Raw genomic sequence first — 20,628 nt, forward strand, 5'->3', positions numbered from 1 at the left:
TTTTTAAGGTTCCACATACTAAAGGCATTAAAAAATGCATTTTTAGGGGCACTCTAAGTGCATTATTATTATACGAATTATGTGAATCTTACTTATTTATTTTAGTTAGTACTTAGTTTAGTTATTTTTTGTGCTCTTTTAATATTATTTACATCAATATTTATATCATGGACACGACTGGACCACCTACCTTATTTGTCTACATTGTCAAAACGTTAGGTTAACAGTATTTGAATGTCACCCCCTTCTGACGACAAATGGTTCTGATATTTGGTACACACTATCGTGAGACATACTAAATTAACTAAAAATCACGGTTTACTCACGTACATTAATTGAAAAAAGCTCTACTAGTTTCAAGTCACGTCGCGCGGCCTACTCAGTAGGCTTTTCTCCATTGACTTACGAGAGTAAGCCGTGATTTTTTAGTTCATTTGGTACACACTCTTAATCTTGATGACTATACAATAAATCGAAAGGGCTTGATGGTAGTATATGAATAGAGTTCATAAAAAAAAATTTCTTTTTTTCTTTTCTTTTCAAAAAAAAAAACGTTGCCCCACATTAGGATTTTCTCCTGTGTCGTGGGTGCATTTACAAACATACAAGTTCACATACACATTATTACCATATGAAATATGTTTTGTATACTTTTCGTATGTATATTTGTGTTCAACAATAGTACAAAACACATTGAACGCCTATCTAACCCACTATTACCAATTTTATATTTTTTTTATGAACGTAGCAGAGACATAAATTAAGTACATTTTTACTATCAAGTTCGCCATATAAAAGATAATACGGCGTTATATTACATTTTAATGTAACATGTAATAATAATACTTACCTCTGCCTATTTATTTTTATTTTTTTACAATGAAAATTTTAAAATGTGTAAAACAGAAATGTATCTACATATAAAAAAAATCTATTGCTGTTTGTTCATTAGTCTCGCTAAAACTCGAAAATGGCTGCATTGCTTTGGCTAATTTTGGTCTTAAATTATTTTGTGGAAGTTCAGGGAAGGATAAAAAGGTGAGATTTTTTGAGGTGGTACGAAGTTAGGTAGAGTAAATAAATAAAGAGCTTACTACTGCTGCACAACGTGCCATGGGTTCAATTCCTGTATGGAACAACACTTTGTGTGATCCACAAATTATTGTTCCAAGTCGGGATTCATCCGGAGCTAAGAATTATCTAGTATCTTACGGGGGTTTAGGCTCAAAGAGCAGGAATAAAAACGGGTTGGTTTTTTTTTAATAAAAATAAATAAATAAGCCTTGCCCCACACTACTATTTTCTCCTGTGTCGTGGATGCGTTTACAAACATACAAATTCACATAATTAAACAAACGCCCGAAACGTCAATTTGAGGATCACACAAAGTGTAGCTGCGTGCGGGAATTGAACCCGCTACACGTTGAACGACACCCAATTGCCCAGCCACTGCGCCAACCGCGCAGTTATAATACATACCTACCTGTTAAAAGCTAAATTTACATTCGTAAAAAATATCTTCAATTACGCGCGTAAATTAAATATTTTTTTCTCTGTTTTTTTTTTTTTTTGCTAAAGACAAAGGCTTTAAACTTTGCACCTTAATTGATAACAAAATAATTACTACGACAAAAATATTACAATAACATTGACAGTCATTTTCGCGATTCACTTATTTATTTAAGTGTTTGCTACATTCGGGTGGTGATTGGGTTTATAGGTAGATATATATTACATATATATAAGACATGGGCGCAACGTGTTACAATATTTAGTTCACAATATGCTGTTGGTCACAACCATCGTCCTTTGGTAAGTTCAAATACCTTTTTTTATGACGGAGGGACCTTTAAAAGGCGCCTAGCTTTCTGGGGATAAAAGACTAGGGATTATGAGATTTTTACCTCACTAAAACCACCCCTGTGGCCACCCTCAGCACCTGTAAGGGGCACCGGGACCTCTAATAGACCAGGGGGCCTACTCCGGTTCTCGAATCCGAAGTTTCGTCTAATTTTCGGCCGTAGGTTTTATTGATTTACTAATAGAATTACTTGAAATAACGTTTTAGTTTTGATTTCATATCAAAATCTATTTATTGATCTTCATTTCATTCGTTCATTTTTGTTCACGAAAGTTCGCAATAAATAGCATTGTAATATGCAATCTGTGAAGTTTTTTCGTTCGTTGAATTAGAGTAGGCCCCCTGCTCCGGAGTCCTCGTGTTCATATACCTACATTGTTAATTTAAAATCTTTTTTGCGTTATTCTTAAGTAAACATTTTTGATTGTTTAAATTCTTTAATGTAGATTTTTTTTTGTATTTGTGGCTATTTTTTAAAGGGTTTCCTCCTGCCACATCCAATGACTTCTACCGCGTTAGGCGAGTAGGTTAATTTTTTTAAAGGGGGAAAATCATCCATGGTCTTCTGCCGCGTTGGGCGATTATCAGATTGTTATTGACTAAAAACCAATACCACAGCCCGCTAGGTAGTCCGCAGTTCCGAATCAAGCATTAGCTACATACCAATCTAGATTTACACGCTAATCACACTCATTTATTTAGTTGCCCTATATTTTTCAGAAGAAAAATAAAACTTAGCTCCTGTTTCATCACTTTCATATAAGTACCCGATAAACTTATATGACAGATAGTTCATACAATATTCCCCCCTCAAAAAAGGCCTAAAATAATGAATTATGGTATGTCATAATACCAACGAAAATGGACCAACTTATAATAATATTATCGGTCAATCAATTACTTAGTAAAAAAAATAAACGTATGTATGTTACCTGTGGTTTAAAAAAAACTTGCGCCTTTGTTCTTTTAATTATGAAAATATAAATAATTGCAGCACTTAACAAACTTTAGGTATTCTTTTCTTTATAAATATTCGCATCATCACTTACCATCAGGCGAGATAGCGGCCAAACGTCGACCAATTAAATGTAAAAAAAAATTTACCTTGTTTTGGTCATTTTTTCTAAGGTTTCAAGGTCGTAAGGATCTTTATTTTTTTTCTTTTCGATTTTTTTAATGATGTACCATGCTATTAATACTTTTTCTAAAAGAACTTAAACCCTTAGAACTTTTACCCTCCCTTATTTTTTGTAAATACAACGTCACGCCTTTTATCCTCAAAGGGGTAGACAGAGGTGCACATTACGGCATGCAATGCTACTTTACAATGTACACCCACTTTTCACCATTTGTGTTATAAGTTCCATGCAATTGTCAGACAAAAAAAAACATGCGTAGATAAATATTACTTACTTTTATTTTACTTGCTTTTTTTAGCTTACTTTTTTAAGATTAGACAACTTAATCGTATCCTAATCTAATAACGAAATATTTTATCATAATACTAAGACACAAACATAATACCTAGATTTATGAATAAACTGTATCTTATCGTACTTAGATCATACGCAGAAAGCGTTATTTTATATTCTTTCACTATGTCCGATAACAATTTAATATTCGTCACGATATTTCACTGATACTATAAATTATGACTACAGTTAATTTTATTATATGTACTCATTATATTGTTAATATTATAATAAATATGTAGGTAGGTATATTAGATATACCTGTAGGTATATTATAACAATATGCTTCGTTCTATTCATAGACAACAAAACACATTTTTTATGAAATATTAGGCAAACAAGCAGATGGATCCCCTGATGGTAAGCGATCAGCACCGCCCATGGACACCCGCAACACCAGAGGAGACAAAGGTGCGTCGCCTACCTTTTAAAAAGGAGTACCTACGCTCTTTTCTTGAAGGTTTGAAGGTCGTATCGGTCCGGTACAATTCAGTTCTTCTTTCTATCATCAGGGCTTCACTGAGCCATGCGTCTGGCTACAGCAAGCAGTTCCCTCCAGGATTCAAGTTCGGAGCCGCCACAGCTGCATACCAGGTCGAAGGAGCTTGGAATGTCAGTGGTGAGTGTCCCTTGATCATCTTCTTATTAAGATACACGGTTAACCCAGGAGCTGATGATAATCGGACCCTTAGTACGAGTTTGCTTTATATTGAACGAAAACGAAACGAGAGCGCGTTCGCCGCTCTATACCCTTAGTATGAGTTTGCTTTACGTTTAAAGTAATCGAAACGAGAGCGTGTTCGACGTTCTGATTGGTTGGTTTATTCGAGCCGGCAAATGGTGAAAAACAAATGGTGAAAAGTGCTTCCAACCGTCCTATCTGGGAGGCGTATACGTTCAGCAGTGGACGTCTTATGGCTATTATTAGAACTTATTACGGGATATTTACCATGTTTATTAATTTTGATGAGTTTCCGATATTTCGGCACTGTTGCAAGCGCCATGATCACGGTCTTATGGCTGATATGATGATGATGATGATTACGTGCCGTACTGTGCACCTCTGCCTACCCCTTCGGGGATAAAAGGCGCGACGTTGCATGATGATGACATTTATTTATTTCACAGACAAGGGAGAATGCAAATGGGACCGCCTGACCCACAGATACCCTGACCTGTTCTTAAACCACGACAATGGTGATAACGCCTGCAAGTCCTATTACTACTGGAGGAGAGACATTGAGATGGCTAGCGAGTTAGGTCTACAGTTCTACAGGTGAAGTCATATTATTACATCATAAATTAATGTACACTTATTTTTATACCAGTTTTTGGCTTGATTTTATAATAAAACTACCTAGGGGACATAGAGAGCAAGGGTTCTGTCTTATGGTGTTTTTCCACCGAAGATGTGCTTTGCTACGTTGTTGTACTGGTACACATAGCTTAGCTCTGGTCGAAACGAACTCAGCTAAGCTATGTTTTCTTATATGGCAAGGTGCGTGCTATTGATGCGTGTTATGAATGTGTGCTACGGGTGGCTTCACTATTATCCATAGCGCATAACTTCTTTGTGGCGGCTTTTTTCTGAATTACCAATAATTCTCAGTCATCCCTTAATATATGGTACTAGATAACGAGTGTAAAGCTTTTTATTAAACACATACATTACATAATAATGTAGACCACTCCCTGCTTTCGAGATTAGCAGCTGATGATACGGATTGAGAATGAAATAAGTTCTTGATCAGTAAACTAGGTACTTACTTTCTTTAATCACACAGTCATTAGACAAACTCTTTAAAGATAAAGTATTGAACTAATGTAAAACATATGCTCTCATCCCAGGTTCTCCATCTCCTGGCCTCGTCTCCTGCCGACTGGTCTAGTGGACGAGATCAGCGATGACGGCAAGAACTACTACAACAACCTGATCGACGGTCTGCTAGAGAAGGGAATCGAACCTGTAGTCAGTATCTACCATTGGGAAATGCCACAATTACTGCAGGATTTGGGTAAGTACTCCAAAGCATAATAATTTAATTTAAAACGCAGATTGTTATGAGTTTAATAGAAATTATCTCAAATAGACACACTAATTGATGAGTGAGTAAGTAACCTCACGCATACAACAAACGGTCCATTCGTGCCGAAGCATGGCTTTCCCACATTTGAAATAATACCTTAGTCACAAGTAGTAACAATCACAACCAGTTGTGATCTGAGGCACTTCACAACTAAGCTAACATTTAGCCTATAAATCTGTGACTCTTTGTGTCATCCACAAATTGTTGTTTCGGGTCTAAGTCTCATGTGTATACTTGTATGTTTGTAAACGCACACACGACACAAGAGAAAATCGTATCGAGGGGCAATGTATTTAAAAAAAAAAACTATTTGATTTCGAACAAAATTTCTAATTTTTAAACTGACATGGTCACTAGTATGCAAAAAACTAACAAATTTCTAACCCCAATTCATTTTCTTCCAGGTGGTTGGGCCAATCCCAAGATCGCAGATTGGTTCGCTGACTACGCGAGGGTGGTGTTCACTCTCTTCGGAGACCGTGTGAAGATCTGGCTGACCATCAACGAGCCTATTGTGGAATGCGACTATTACTACGGCCAGGCTATCCTAGCTCCACAGCTGGACTACTATGTGGGACCCTATATGTGCAATAAGAATCTACTATTGTCCCACGCCAGGGCTTACCGAGTTTATGATGAGGAGTTCCGTCATAAATACCATGGTAATAATCACTTTTTTGTCATGTTCCCTAAGAAAGGTGTCGGACTACCTAGCGGGTTTACCGGGGCTCCGGTTCGAAAAGCAGGAGTAGGAACGGGGTGGTTTTTAGTCAGTAAGAGTCTGACACTCCCTCTCGCCTCGCCCAAGACGGGAGAAGATATTGGTTGACTTTTAAAAGGAACAGTAGTTACTGAATTTATTTGCGTTAATTTCAGGAAAAGTCTCAATCGTGAACCATCTTCTGTGGCTGAAAGCTTATTCTTCTGAATATGAAGAGGAGGCAGAAGTTGCAAGACAGTTCCTTGTAAGTATCATAACATACATTATCATTCATCTAGAATACCTTGTCTACAGTTCTAGACAAACATAAAATTGGAGTGTCTATTTGTAATATTGAAATAACCGCAGTTTAGATAGACAGTTGACGTACAGACAGGCAGTTAGTTGATGTACTAAACTACAAATAACACATAGGATACTTTTTATCTCACGGGAACGCGGTCGAAGCCGGTGGTATAAGCTAGTTGGCCATATAATAACGGTAGATAAAATACATTTGGACCCGTTTTCATAAGTCTCAACTAAGGGACTACATAATTAACAGAATCCAGGTAACAGTGTCATCTGATAAACCTGTTCCTTGTAAATTGCAATCTGTCAAACGTGGGGATTGTTCATATGTATATGTCCTAAATGATCTTTAAAGTATTAACTGCCGAAAGAAAACTTTTCAAGGCAAATCCTCCTGAGCATCGGTCACTATAGTGTCCGACGAGTCGGTTAATGTGTTAATGATTTATTATCTTCTCTCTATTCAGACCGGTCGCTACGCTCACCCCATATATTCCAAGAAGGGAGGCTGGCCATCAGTGGTAGAGAAAACAGTCGCGAAGGCCAGTAAAAAACAGGGCTTCAGAGAGTCAAGACTACCAGCCTTTACTGAAGAAGAAATTGAGTTGGTTAGAGGTAAGAGTTAATAAGAAGCTGAGAATTTGACTTACATATTTTTAGAATAGAATCAGGTTTTATTTTGCGAAAATCCATGTCATACTTTATATATTCAATATTCAACAATATATTCGATTTTTAGTTTTAATTCCGCTTATAGATGTATGATTTTTTAACATGCGGTATGCAGCGATATGCGGCCCTCTCGCCCACAATAAAATGCTCATGCAGCAGAGGTGCAATATAAAACACACACATAACATGCAATATACCTACCACTCAACATATGTTTCGCTCCTCCACGGAGCATCGGCCTCTCAAAATAATGTATTGTTAGTGTTGAATTTTTTTTTTTTCTTTTTATGGTATAAGCTGGTAAAAGAGCCTACGGAAGCCATCCATAGCACGCATCCACAGCACGCATATTTTCATATAAAAAACATAGCTTAGCCGAGTCCGTTTCCACCAGTGCCAAGCTATGTGTACCAATGATGATGATGATGATGGATACCAAACGCCTCCACAGCAACGTAGCGTGGAACCTGCAGACTGATCCGGAGCTGTGGACTATCTAGCTGGGTTTACCGGGGTTTCGGCTCGAAAAGCAGAAGTAGGAACAGGGTGGCTTTTAATCAGTAAGAGTCTGACACTCCCTTTCGCCCCGCCTAAGGCAAGAGAAGTCATTGGATAATTTTCTCCCCCTTAAGAAAATAAATAAAATAGTAACGTAGCATAGCACATCTCCGGTAGAAAAGCGCCAACCAGAATATTTGTTGTAACTTCTCCACTTCTTTCCTAGGAACCTATGACTTCTTCGCAATGAACCACTACACCTCTCGCCTGGTGAGGACTGCAGAGCCTGACGAGGACGTCGTGAAGACTTTGTTCACGTATGTCCCTGATGCTGACCTGGTTCTGGACACTGATCCTGCTTGGACTTACGGTTACTCCGAGGCTATGCCGGTGAGTAGGCTTCGGTTACTAGGTGGTGTTTTAGAGCATAATCTATTATACAGTATGTTGACTAACAGAGGACGTTCCTTTAAACTCGTTAATCTATATCATTAATAGATTAAAATAAAAATATCAGCATAGAAAAATAAGCAATACGCGCGCACAGAGTGTTTTTTTTTACGTATCGCTTTAAAATTTTTGGTGAATATTTTATTATTTAAAAAAATAAAATTGTTTTGTTTTTGTATGGTAATATTTTTGTTAACATGAATGTATGGATGCTATACTCTTGCGGGTTAACAGGAACGTCCTCTGTTAGTTAACATACTGTATGAAAATAAATCGGATTTTCCTTCCTCGTGTTATAACTCCAGAACGCACGAACAGGTTTACACGGTTATGCATTCGTTGCAAAGGTCTCGGGCTCTGTGAGGTTTATAGCAAAGAAAACTCAGTAAAAATTTAAGAGAAAAGCAAGAAAACAGGGAAAATCATTGGTGGCGAAACTAAGTTCGCCGGGTTTGCTAATTATAGTATATAACTATCGTGAGACAAACTAAATTAACTAAAACATACAATTTACTCACGTACATTAATGGAGAAAACCTCTACTAGTTTCGAGTCACAAAGGGAGGAAAGGCTAGTTGGCTGCGCGACGTCGCGGCATCTGCACACGCTACTCATGATGAAGAGTTCATGCATGATCCATATTGATCCATAGTCTTTGCCTAAGAATAAACCAACTTAGGAAAATCTCTATAAAATGAACGGCTAGCACAGTGGTTTTTAGTCAGTAAGAGTCTGACACTCCCTCTCCCCTCGCCTAAGGCGGGATGTTATGGATATGATATGGATGGATCATTGGATGATTTTGCCCCTTTAAAAAAAGCACTGTTTATTTGGGAATATATTTTCTTTCTAGATATACCCTCAAGGTTTAAGGGAGCAGCTGGAATGGGTGAGGAAGCACTATGGAGACATGGATATCTTCATCGCGGAGAACGGCTACTCCTCGGGAGGATCCAACCTGGATGACGACGCTAGAATCTCATTCATCAGATCTTACTTAGACGAGGTAACATTCATACATAGTTTAATTTTTATGTCATAGTGAAATATCAACCCTTAAAAATATTTTCAGTATCCTTAGTATGAGTTTTGCTTTAAGTTTAAACTAATCGAATCGATTAGTTGTTTTTTTTTATGTAAACGAGCAGACGTATCACCTGATGGTAAGCAATCGCCGCCGCTCATGGACACTTGAAACACCAAAGGGTTGCGTTACAAGTGCGTTGCCGGCATTTTGGGGGTTAGGAATTTAAGGGTTGTTGGCGAATCGGGGATTGGGAAGATTGAGAAGGGCCTTCGGTTACCTCACTCACACAACAAAACACAACGCAATTTGAACTGGTTTATTTGAGCCGACCATTCAGAGCGCCAAACGCGCTCTCGTTTAGATTACTTTAAACGTAAAGCATACTTATACTAAAGGGTACAACTGTTCAGTTGAGCTTTTATTTAAAAATCTGTTTTGATTGTCTTAATAGAGGGCGCTCTAGGCGAACTAGAGTCGATTTATAAGGTTTTAAATAGAATAAAATTGATGCTATCCCCAATTTTTTCCCAGGTACTGTTGGCTATCGAGGAGGGTATCAATGTAACTGCATACACATACTGGTCTCTGATGGACAACTTCGAGTGGACCAGTGGATATGGGTACGTATATTTAATATGTTCTCTATTTAATTCAACAGTTGACTTAACTCTAGAAGTATAATCATATTCACACTGGTGGAAAGGATAATCTTACGTCTCCGAGACGTACGGCACTCATGTATCTACACTTTTTGCAACATTATTTGTAAACCCAATCTTTTGCCCATCATTAAAACATTAACATAGAGATAAGCTCGAGTTTGCTTTACATTTAACGAGCTCGAAACGTGAGCGCATTCGGCGCTCTAATTGGTTAGTTCATACCCGTTGGCCAATCAGTACCCTTAGTACGAATTTGCCTTATGTTTAAAGTAATCGAAACAAGAGCACGAACAGCGCTCTGATTGGTCAGTTTATTCGAGCCGACCAAATAGAGCACCGAATGCGCTCTCATTTCATTTTCGTTCAACGTAAAGCAAACTTGTACTAAGGGTACGCTTGCCTTGTATAAAATTCCATTTATTAAAGCAATACTATTCATATCATACCATTTCTGTTTTCCAGAACCAAATTCGGATTATACGAAGTAGACTTCACAGATCCGCATCGCAAACGCACAGCGCGCAAATCTGCGCGTTACTATGCAGATCTTATCCAAAACAGATCTCTGTACATTCCACCACCATGCCAAACTAATAGCTTTTAAGATTAAAATAAAATATATTTATTGTTAAATGTGTGTTTTATTATATTACCGACCTTTTTTTTGAGGGGGGAAAATCATCCAATGACTTCTCCCGCCTTGGGCGAGGCGAGAGGGAGAGTCAGACTGTTACTGACTAAAAACCACCCCGTTCCTTCTCCTGCTTTGAGCCGGAGCCCCGGTAACCTGTTACGTTGTCCGCAGCTCCGGAATTATATTACCGACCTACTAAGCCAACCATGGAGTTGAGAGATCACAAGTGATGGTGTAAAGGTACGAGTCCACAGGCCCGCATCGTACGCATCGCACGCAACGGATTTAGTTTATCTTGTATAGAAACTCATACAACTGCGTCCACTGATCCGCATCGTACGGACCGCATCATCAGCAATGCCTACATACGATGCGTGCTGATGACTTCATACGGAATGCGTACGCAGGCCTGTGAACGCTTACCTTAAGAGGGAGAATTCTGTCCAATAATGTCTTCTACCAGAACATTATCATCATCAACAGTCTATAAATGGCCATTTACTTCTCAAACGCAAAAGGTCTGAGCATTAATCACCACGCTTGCTCAATGCGGGTTGGCGATTTCAAACTTTTAAATTAGAAATTATAAGCCCAGGTTTCTTCACGATGTTTTCCTTCACCGTATGTGAGTGGTGTCTAAATCTTAGAAAACCAGTCTTATTTTTATGCCGCTGCGCCAACTATACGTGCTGATAATAATATAAAAAGATAATTTCGCAGTGTAAACAGTAATTATACTATAAGTAAATGCTGTAAACCAGAAGAGATTTTAATGGACTAATAAAATATATCTCTTTTATGCTACGGCCACACTTTACTGCGAATATTCGTGTTCTCGTCGTCACGAAAATACTACATCACATTCGCGTTATCGCGACACGTGTGGCCACAGAATTTGTCCTAGTCTGGATTATTTCCGTAGACAGAAAGAAAAGAAAGGTAGAAAGAAGAAAGAAATATAATTTACAGCTATAAAGCTATTTTTATAAAATAAAATTACAATAACCAGGTGGCAACATGCCCAAGCCGAAAGGGTAGCCACTTCACTATGAGCAATTCACCTCAACGGCAAATTCCCGCCCATCAATGGCGTTTATCACGACTAAGTTCGTCTGTAGCCACATGTGTCGCAACACCACGAAAGTTCGCGATATCGCGATAGTGTGGCCGCGGTATTAAAGTAAGTGTTAGTAAAATGCAAGTTAAATAAACTAAAGATTTTATTATTATAGTAATCATAAATCTGAGTTAAGATAATAGTCACAAGACATTTCTGTGTGTAATCGCAGAGTTATAGGTAGTGAAAGGTAATTTCACTTTTTGTATGTAATATTTAATTTAATTGAGATGGTGAAAACTCTCTAAAAGTGCGAAATTGTGAGTGTAAACGGTAAGACAATGCTTAATGAGTTTTTTTATTAAAATATTTTTTCTCAATCTCCGATTCCCCAATATCCATTAAATTACTAACTCCCAAAAGGCCTGCAACGCACTTGTAACGCCACTGCTGTTTCTGGTGTCCATGGGCGGCGACGATTGCTTAAGGTGATCCGTCTGCTCGTTTACTGGCTTATACCACAAAAGCTAGCTCTATTTTATTTAAAACGTAAAATAAACGTAATATCGATATGATAACAATTTACATAATAACTTCAGATAGAAGGTCCCTTAATTAAATAGGGACTAAATAGTCGGTTATTTGACTTGGTATTACATGGATCTCACAACTTTTTCCGGTAGAAAAATTGATGAGGTGCGAGACTTGGGCTTTTTTACAGAATGTTTTTGATGGTGTTTCTTTTTACTGAAAATAGCTGCTTGTTCTCAAATGAAATCTCATGAGGCTCATCATCTATCTGCTTTGAGAGGAACTAGCAAGATATTTAATATTTCAGATTCTGTAACAAATGAGATTTTGACGGACTGAGAAGAAACTACATCTTCATCATCCTATACAATGATCTGGATACCAGCAGTTTTCTTGAGGTAAGTTTAATTTTAAGTTAAAAAATATACATTCCATCGGTTAGATAATGAATACATATTAGACACTTATTTTAAAGCGTAGTTACATACATATAGAAGTAACGTCACGCGATATTTGAAATCAATGTACAGTCGAAACTATTAGTTTTCGTAAGAAATAAAAAAATGTCATCTGCCCTTTTATTAGCTTTCCGCTTCAGGTTTAGATACCTATGGAAGAAAATCTAATAATTATTTCCTTTTCCTAAGTTTTATGATTGTGTAAAAGCGTAACCTTATCTTTTATTAAATTATGTCAATTCGTGGTATGTAAGATTCGTAGCAATTAGCGTTCCATTGTCCCTGCCTACCCTAATAGGAGACAGGCGTGAGGTTATGTATATATGTAGGTATGTAAATTCCACATTTTACAACTGACAATGAAAGTATGCATTAAATGTCTTAACGAATTGTTTTCTTCACGATAAGATGAAATCTTTATTACTATAATCTTGAGTATTTCTTATTATAATAACATAAAAGTACATATTACTATAAGATCAAGATAAGTAATAGTCCTCCAAGTATGACTACCAAAGTTGATTGAAAAATTCTCGCCTTACTGAAATCTATACTATAAAGCTAAGAAGTTTGTTTGACTGCCCTAATCTCCGGAACTACTAATCCGATTTGTATAATTATTTTTGTGTTGGATAGTGTATTTATCGAGGAAGGTTACAAGCTATAAAACATTACGTTACGATTAAGTAGAGCTGAGTAGAGCGGAGGTAGCTAGAAGCTTATAACGAGTCACGACAGAAAATATTAGATGTTATAAACAGTCAACTAAAAGCTAGAGACAAGGAAAGTTATTAGGAAATAAATATAAACCCTACGGTCCCATAACATCACGCGTAACATATATTGTATGATTATATGATTATCTATTCCATAACCAGTGCGGTATTAGCGGTGGCATCTTCTACTAAAATTCCATTTCCACCTGGATTCAAATTCGGGGCAGCCACTGCAGCATACCAAGTGGAAGGTGGCTGGAATCTTGATGGTAAGTACTGATTATTTGGTCAATAACAATATATGATCAATCAAGCACCAATGAAAAGGCAAATGACCTATCAATAATTTATGATCAAGTGTGTATTTGAAATTTTATGTTTATAACGTTGAATTCGCGTGCCACCGCACCGCTTCGTAATAATACGCGTACTACTAGTACTATACTACTATTAATAAGCGACAAACATTAAAACCGCTTTAACTGCCCTCTTGATCTAGTAATCACAAGTGCTACTGCTCATAATGTTAAAACTATGCTATAAACGCACACACGACACAGGAGGAAATCCTAGTTTGGGGCAATATTTTAAAACAAGGAACAAAATCAGCATGTCAATTAATTTTAATTCTGTTTATAAACATCCATATGATGCTCTATTAACATCACATTAGCAATAAGACGTCTACCACTAAAGATAGGCCTCCCCAAATTATTATTTTTTATAAAACATTGTCCCTTACACTAGGTTTCTCTCCCGTGTCGTGGTTGCCTTTACAAACGTACAAGTTCACATGCACATGACATCCAGACCCGAAACAACAATTTGTGAATCACACAAAGAGTTGTTCCGTGTGGAAATCAAACCCTACTTCCAGATAAGCCAGTTGGATATGGAAGTCACCAGCATCCAGCAGCCCTTTGTTATAGTTCATAAGTCCACCTTCTGTACCCTTAGTACGTAAAATAATCGAGCGAGAGCGCTTTCGGCGCTCTGATTGGCCGGCTAGAATAAACTAACCAATCAGCGCGCCGAACGCGCTCTCGTATCGATTACTTTAAACGTAAAGTAAACTAAGGGTACAGGATGCCATATTGCCCCATTCTTACAAAAATACTGAAACACCAAAAAGCCTAGGTCAACCAGTGACCAGGTACTCTTTTTTTATGAAACACGCCGTAAACGAGCAGACGTATCACCTGATGGTAAGCAATCGCCGCCGCCCATGGACACTTGAAACACCAGAGGCGTTACGAGTGCGTTGCCGGCTTTTTGGGGGTTAAGAATTTAGGGGTTGTTGTTCGGGAATCGGGGATTGGGAAGATTGGTACATTTGGTACCCTACTCCATAATTATATTTTCAGGGAAGTCCGAATGTATATGGGACCGCTTCGTTCATGAACACCCGGAGAGGATCGATGACAGAAGCACTGGAGACGTCGCCTGCGACTCCTACCACAAATGGAGGAGAGACATTGAGATGGCTGAGGAACTGGGGCTGGACTTTTATAGGTAAGTTCTGTTATAAATATTATAATTTTTAGCTGCGGTTCCAACCACTGGTAGTCAATTTTGCATAAATTAATAGTATTTTTTAATGGAACTAGCCGGTAAACGAGCAGACGGATCACGTGATGGAAAGCAATCGCCGTCGCCTATGGACATTTGAAACACCAGAGGCGTTACAAATACGTTGCCGGCCTTTTGTGGGTTAGGAATTAAAGGGTTGTTGAGGAATCGGGGATCGGGCGGAGGGGAATTGGGCTTCCGGTAACCTCACTCACACAACGAAACACATTCGTCGCTTTATCCAGTTTATATTTAATGGTCCCGTTAAATTCACGTTTTTCGTTAGATGAACCCTAAGTTTATTTACCACTGTCAGCTTCACTGACACAATAACAGTTAGAAATGTATTTTTTCTGAATATTTGGATAAGCACTCACTTTTTGCAATATATGAATCACCCTCAGAAAGAGCCTAACCTAATCCAAAAACCTCACTATTTCCAGGATCTCCCTATCTTGGCCTCGCATACTCCCGTCTGGTTTCCCCAACCACGTCAACGAGGCTGGCATAGCGTACTACAACAACCTGATCAATGGGCTCCTGGAGAAGGGGATCGAGCCGCTCGTCACAATACATCACTTCGATCTGCCGCAGTCTCTTCAGGACCTTGGTATAACCATGAATCGCTACTATTATTAAAAAAAACACTGTTTTTCTCTGGCAAAGACCCCTAAGGGTACTCACAGACAGTGAATAGTAAATATATTCACTAACTTAAATATCACACTAAAATTATAAATGTGAAAGTTTGTTAGGATGTTTGTTCGTCAATCGCGCTGAAACTACTGAACGGAGTTTGATGCATTTTGTTATACAGAGAGTGTATGAGCTGACTTGGGTGATAGGATACTTTTTATCCCACAGAAACGCAGGCAAAGCCGCTGGCAGAAGCTAGTTATGTCATATATCCCTACTTACATTACTTGTACATCAGTAACAGTCATTTGTTTAACACCACATCCATTACAGGTGGATGGGCAAACCCCCTGATAGTGGACTGGTTTGAAGACTACGCGAAAGTGGTATTCACTCACTTCGGGGACCGCGTCAAGTTGTGGCTGACTATCAACGAACCAGTAATTCTTTGTGAAGCTTTCTTCAATGCTGAGGTATTTCCACCTGCCTTCATCAGTCCAGATCTTGGAGTCTACTTGTGCAGTAAACACGTAATGCTAGCCCATGCTAAGGCCTGGCGAGTGTATGACAAACTGCTGAAGCCTAAATATCATGGTGAGTAGTTTACCAATCTGTTATGCTATTAATATATCAGTCAATGGATCCATTAATCTACGGATCTATCTAACCATCAAAATATATATATATTTTTAAGAAAACAACAGAAAACAACCCACGCTCTGGGGTTTTTTCCTGTGTCGTGGGTGCGTTTACAAATATACAAGTTCACATACACATAACACCCAGACCCGAAACAACAATTTGTGGATCACATAAAGAATTGCTCTGTGCGGGAATCGAACCTGCTACATATTACTCAGCCACCGCACCAACCATGCAGTTAAAGTGCAATCAATCTATCAATAATATCAACTACAATTATCTTGTTTTATATTATAAATATCTTGAGAGAAGATTCAGAATATTTTACAAAAAATGAGAATGAGGCATGATTCGCAAGGATCAGGAACCATTTATATTAATTAGTTCTTTATCTTTCCAGGAAGGGTCTCGCTAGCCACCCACGTAACATCCTTTGAACCTTTGCGTCCAGAGTATGAAGAACTCACGGAGTTGACCAGACAAAACTTTGTAAGTACCTTATTTACAAACATTACAATAAAATTAAATACAATCTTGTATCTCTCTATAATAATTTCGTTTACAATTTTAACTTCGAACCATAGACTTTGGATTCAGCATCATCATCATCATCATCAGCCACAAGACGTCCACTGCTGAACATGCCCTATGTTAATGACTTACAGACATGCCGCTTTTTTTTCTTTAATTCATGCACTGACTTCTCTCGCTTTGCCGAGGCGAGAGGGAGTGTCAGACTGTTACTGACTAAAAACCACCCCGTTCCTGTTTTTCGAGCCGGAGCCCCGGTAAATCCGCTAGGCAGCCCGCAGCTCTGGTAGATAAGCCGGTTGGAAGCGAAGCCGGTTAATAGCAGTCTCGTATCCGGTACTAAATTTTCTTCATCTTCTTATATAGATTACCATTGTTTTAGGCAGGAAGGTACTCCCATCCAATCTACTCCAAGCTAGGGGGATGGCCTCCCGCTTTAGAGAAGGCTTTAGCAGAAGTCAGCTTGAAAAGAGGATACTCCAGGCCTCAGCTGCCACCGTTCACGCAAGAAGAAATCGAACTTGTCAGAGGTAAAGTTTAAACGGTCTTGGTTGATAGAAGAATATCTATACTACTATACTACTATAGATATTCTTCAATTTGTGTAATAAAGGCTATTAGGCTGCTGAGTACACTTAAAAATGTAATATAGGTTTAGCCAAGAGTATTGGAACATCCTTTTTGGAGGACCGGCAGCTATCGACCTAAACAAAAACTATTAATCACTGCGTATTGGATTTCCTCAAGTGACAATAACAGACTGCACGGTTGGCGAGGCTAGGCTGCCGTGCAACGTGTAGCGGGTTCGATTCCCGCATGGAGCAACTCTATGTGTGATCCACAAAATGTGGTTTTGGGTCTGGGTGATGACACCCAGACCCAAAACCACATTTTGTACGTACGTAAACGTACAAGTTCACATGCACATGAGTGCATGTGAACTTGTACGTTTATAAACGCACCCACTACACTGGAGAAAATGCAATTGTTAATAATAAAAAAAACTAAATTAATAATAAAAAAAACTATTGTAGTTATTGTAACCTGGTGGATCACGCCACCAGGTTTGGCTATGGTGACTCGTGAAATGGCCAACGAATCTCAGATTGACACAAATTTAACGGTATATCTGGTTTTTGTAGGTCAAGAAATCATAAAAATCCCCTACATCTATTTATATTCTTAGGAACCTACGACTTCTTCGCTATGAACCATTACACCAGTCGTCTGATGCGCCCGGCTACAGAAGGAGAGAAGTTCACGCCGTGGCCACTCGGAGACGTGGAAGACCTCAATGGCATCATCGTGAGGAGAGCTGATTGGGCGCAAGCTGCTACCTCTTGGTTCTTTGTAAGTTTCTACAGAAGCAACTATACAACGTGATAGGGGTGGGACTTCTAACCCGTTAAGGCTGAGTACTACATCTAATTTTATCGACAAAAAAAATAATATGGGGGGTTGAACCCCTAATTGAAAATATTGAAAAATAGTGATTTTATCGGTAAAAATAATTCACAAATGTTTTTTTTTCTCACCAAAACATTATCAAACATATGAAAAAAGTAATGAATTAGTTAGCCAAGGTTATTAGCTACCGTTTGTCGTTTCTTTTTTGTTTCTACGACGCATACAACCTTTGATATCAAAAAAAGTAAAAAAAATATTAAAATAGTCATAATTTTTAGGGGGAGGGGATTCGACCCCTTCGACCCCCGACTTTTGTCGATAAAATTAGATGTAGTACTCAGCCTTAACGGGTTAGAAGTCTCACCCCTATCACATTGTATAGTTACAAAAAGATTTCTTGTGTAAATACACTATTCATTTTTAATGAGATGGTAACCAAAAATGCTTGTAGATTATTTTGAGAGAAGATTACGACTTTACCATCCCAAAAGTGATATCGAATGGAAAAATAATACACATGCGTGCTTTTCCACCAGAGATGTGCTATGCTACGTTGCTATGGAAGCGTTTGTCTTCCACCAATCACATTCATATGATACATCGCATACTCGAGCTGCGCATCTTCCACACACTCACAGCTACTTTATTACAACGCATCTCCGTTCTTCAGTCCTTAGCTATTGTTTTCGGAATATACTATAAGTGATAATTAAATATCTCTGAGTACAGCAGTAAATCCTTAAGTTAATTTACCATCAGTATCTAGTTTCTTTTCATCTGAACAACAATTTGTAAGAAAAACTATTAATTGGCAAAATCAATCTTAGTAAATGATATTTGTGATACTTCTACGATAGTTCTATTCTTCATAATAACATTATTTCACTTTCTTAGGTAAACCCTGAGGGTATGCGCAAGAGCCTCGTCTGGCTGAAGCAGCAGTATGGAGACATAGAATTCATGATCACGGAAAACGGGCTGGCGACAAAATCAGGACTAGATGATCAGGACAGAGTCCAATATTATCGGGATTATTTGGAGCAGGTGAGTTATAAGGGGCCTTAGTCTGCTATTACAATTGTGTCAGAATGGTCGATCACTGAGCAGTGCAAGAGGAATGGAGCTATGTAGGTTGTATAGCTCCATCCCTCTTGCACTGCTCAGTGATCGACCATTGTGACACAAATTGACACAATTGTAATAGCAGACTAAGGCCCCAGCTCTATGTCATTCTGTAACTTTCAATAGGGTAGATGACTAATTGTTATTTTAATGTCCGTCTTGTAGATTACTTTAAAATATTACACACATATTTTTTATTTTCTTACGAAAACAAATACTTTTGAAGATTAATTGATTTGAACAGTCGCGTGACGTCACTTCTAGGTACGTTTTATACGTAGAAATGACGTATTTGCTCCCACTCCTAAATTTTGATTCGTTTTATCTAAGTATTGTTATCTTATATGACAAAATACAATTGTAATTTCCCAAATACCATTCCTCGTGACTACTCTTCCAATGTTTTCACACCTGCAGATGCTGCTAGCCATCAACGAGGATGGTGTGAACGTCACCGCATACACTGCCTGGACTCTCATGGACAACTACGAGTGGAACAATGGATACACGTTAGTCAATCATATTTACCTAGCTGCAGGGCGTCCTACACTACGCCTGTCTACACGCGGTTACTGATGATTTGGAAAAAACATTACGAAAAATTTTACAGCAACCTAACTTAACCTGTACCCTTAGTACCTACGAGTTGGCCTTACGTTTGACGACGGTCGGACGCTCTGATTGGTTGGTTTTTTCGAGCCGGCCAATCAGAGCGTCCAACGCGCTCTTGTTTCGGTTACCTACTTTAAACTCATACTAAGGTTACTGACCTTCATTAAATTAAGTCGCCAAAATAAAAAAATATCTAAATATCTTGAATACGTCAAACGCGCCGTATTCAAAATAAAAAAAAATAATAATAACAAGATATCTAAATATTTTTTTAATTTGACGTATTCGTTTCTTTTTCAGAGTGAAATTCGGTCTATACGAAGTAAACTTCACAGACCCGGAACGCACGCGCACGCCGCGTGCGTCTGCGCACTACTACGCTAACATTATAAGGACACACTCTCTCGATGTACCTACTACGAGTATACAACTGTAATTTATTTAAGAATGACCTGGTAATTAATGCTGTTAAATACTGGGTACATGTTGAAGTAAAATGATAAGAATTAGCACTTTTACTGCTTTTTATTTACACGCTATTCACTAAGATAGTATAGATAAGAGCGTTTTCCTTTTGCAACGCACCTGTGACTGCTCTGGTGTTGTTTCCATAGACGGCGCTGATCACATACCATCAGGTGACCTATCTGCTAAATTGCCTCCTATACCTTGAAAAACACATAATTTGTCACTATCTCCTTTCGGACGTCATAAGAACCGATTAGGGAGGGGTCCTTTAACAGAGACTGAACAGCACAGCACCACCGACTACTGTAGGACATTTAAGAATGCATGACGTCTCTGCCCACGAGGGAGTAAGCCGATTCCAGTACTCATTTCTGATTTAGTGGATTTTGTCAGTTTTAAGGTAAGCGTCCATAGGTCCGCATCGTACGCATCGCACGCATCGGACGGATCGCATCAAACGGATAAATCTTTCAGACTGCGTCCACCGTATCCGCAGCGTTCAAA

The 20,628-nt window shown here is 38.4% G+C and overlaps 1 protein-coding gene across 1 annotated transcript; it reads left to right on the forward strand.

Annotated features, from left to right (window-relative positions):
* Positions 1–1,670: 1,670 nt before the first annotated feature.
* On the forward strand, positions 1,671–20,171 carry LOC118277638 (lactase/phlorizin hydrolase-like). The gene is made up of 21 exons (XM_050696197.1): positions 1,671–1,812; positions 3,846–3,952; positions 4,462–4,609; positions 5,182–5,348; positions 5,825–6,082; positions 6,297–6,385; positions 6,900–7,047; positions 7,829–7,992; positions 8,906–9,058; positions 9,611–9,699; positions 10,204–10,308; positions 13,300–13,406; positions 14,502–14,649; positions 15,150–15,316; positions 15,676–15,936; positions 16,385–16,473; positions 16,898–17,045; positions 17,702–17,865; positions 18,817–18,966; positions 19,462–19,553; positions 19,957–20,171. Exons 1-21 carry the CDS (start codon positions 1,784–1,786, stop codon positions 20,090–20,092), a joined length of 2,919 nt encoding a protein of 972 aa, XP_050552154.1. The 5' UTR covers positions 1,671–1,783; the 3' UTR covers positions 20,093–20,171.
* The last annotated feature ends 457 nt before the right edge of the window (positions 20,172–20,628 follow it).

The sequence above is a fragment of the Spodoptera frugiperda genome, chromosome 10 (genome assembly GCF_023101765.2).
Source record: "Spodoptera frugiperda isolate SF20-4 chromosome 10, AGI-APGP_CSIRO_Sfru_2.0, whole genome shotgun sequence".
Lineage (NCBI taxonomy): Eukaryota > Metazoa > Arthropoda > Insecta > Lepidoptera > Noctuidae > Spodoptera > Spodoptera frugiperda.

What these genes read in the sequence shown, in the direction of transcription:
- LOC118277638 (XM_050696197.1), top strand. Translation starts at nt 1,784, where the DNA reads ATGCTGTTGGTCACAACCATCGTCCTTTG. An exon ending in CTTATCCAAAACAGATCTCT is followed by an intron (nt 10,309 to 13,299) that starts GTACATTCCACC and finishes TTCCATAACCAG; the next exon opens with TGCGGTATTAGCGGTGGCAT. An exon ending in CTGGGGCTGGACTTTTATAG is followed by an intron (nt 14,650 to 15,149) that starts GTAAGTTCTGTT and finishes CACTATTTCCAG; the next exon opens with GATCTCCCTATCTTGGCCTC.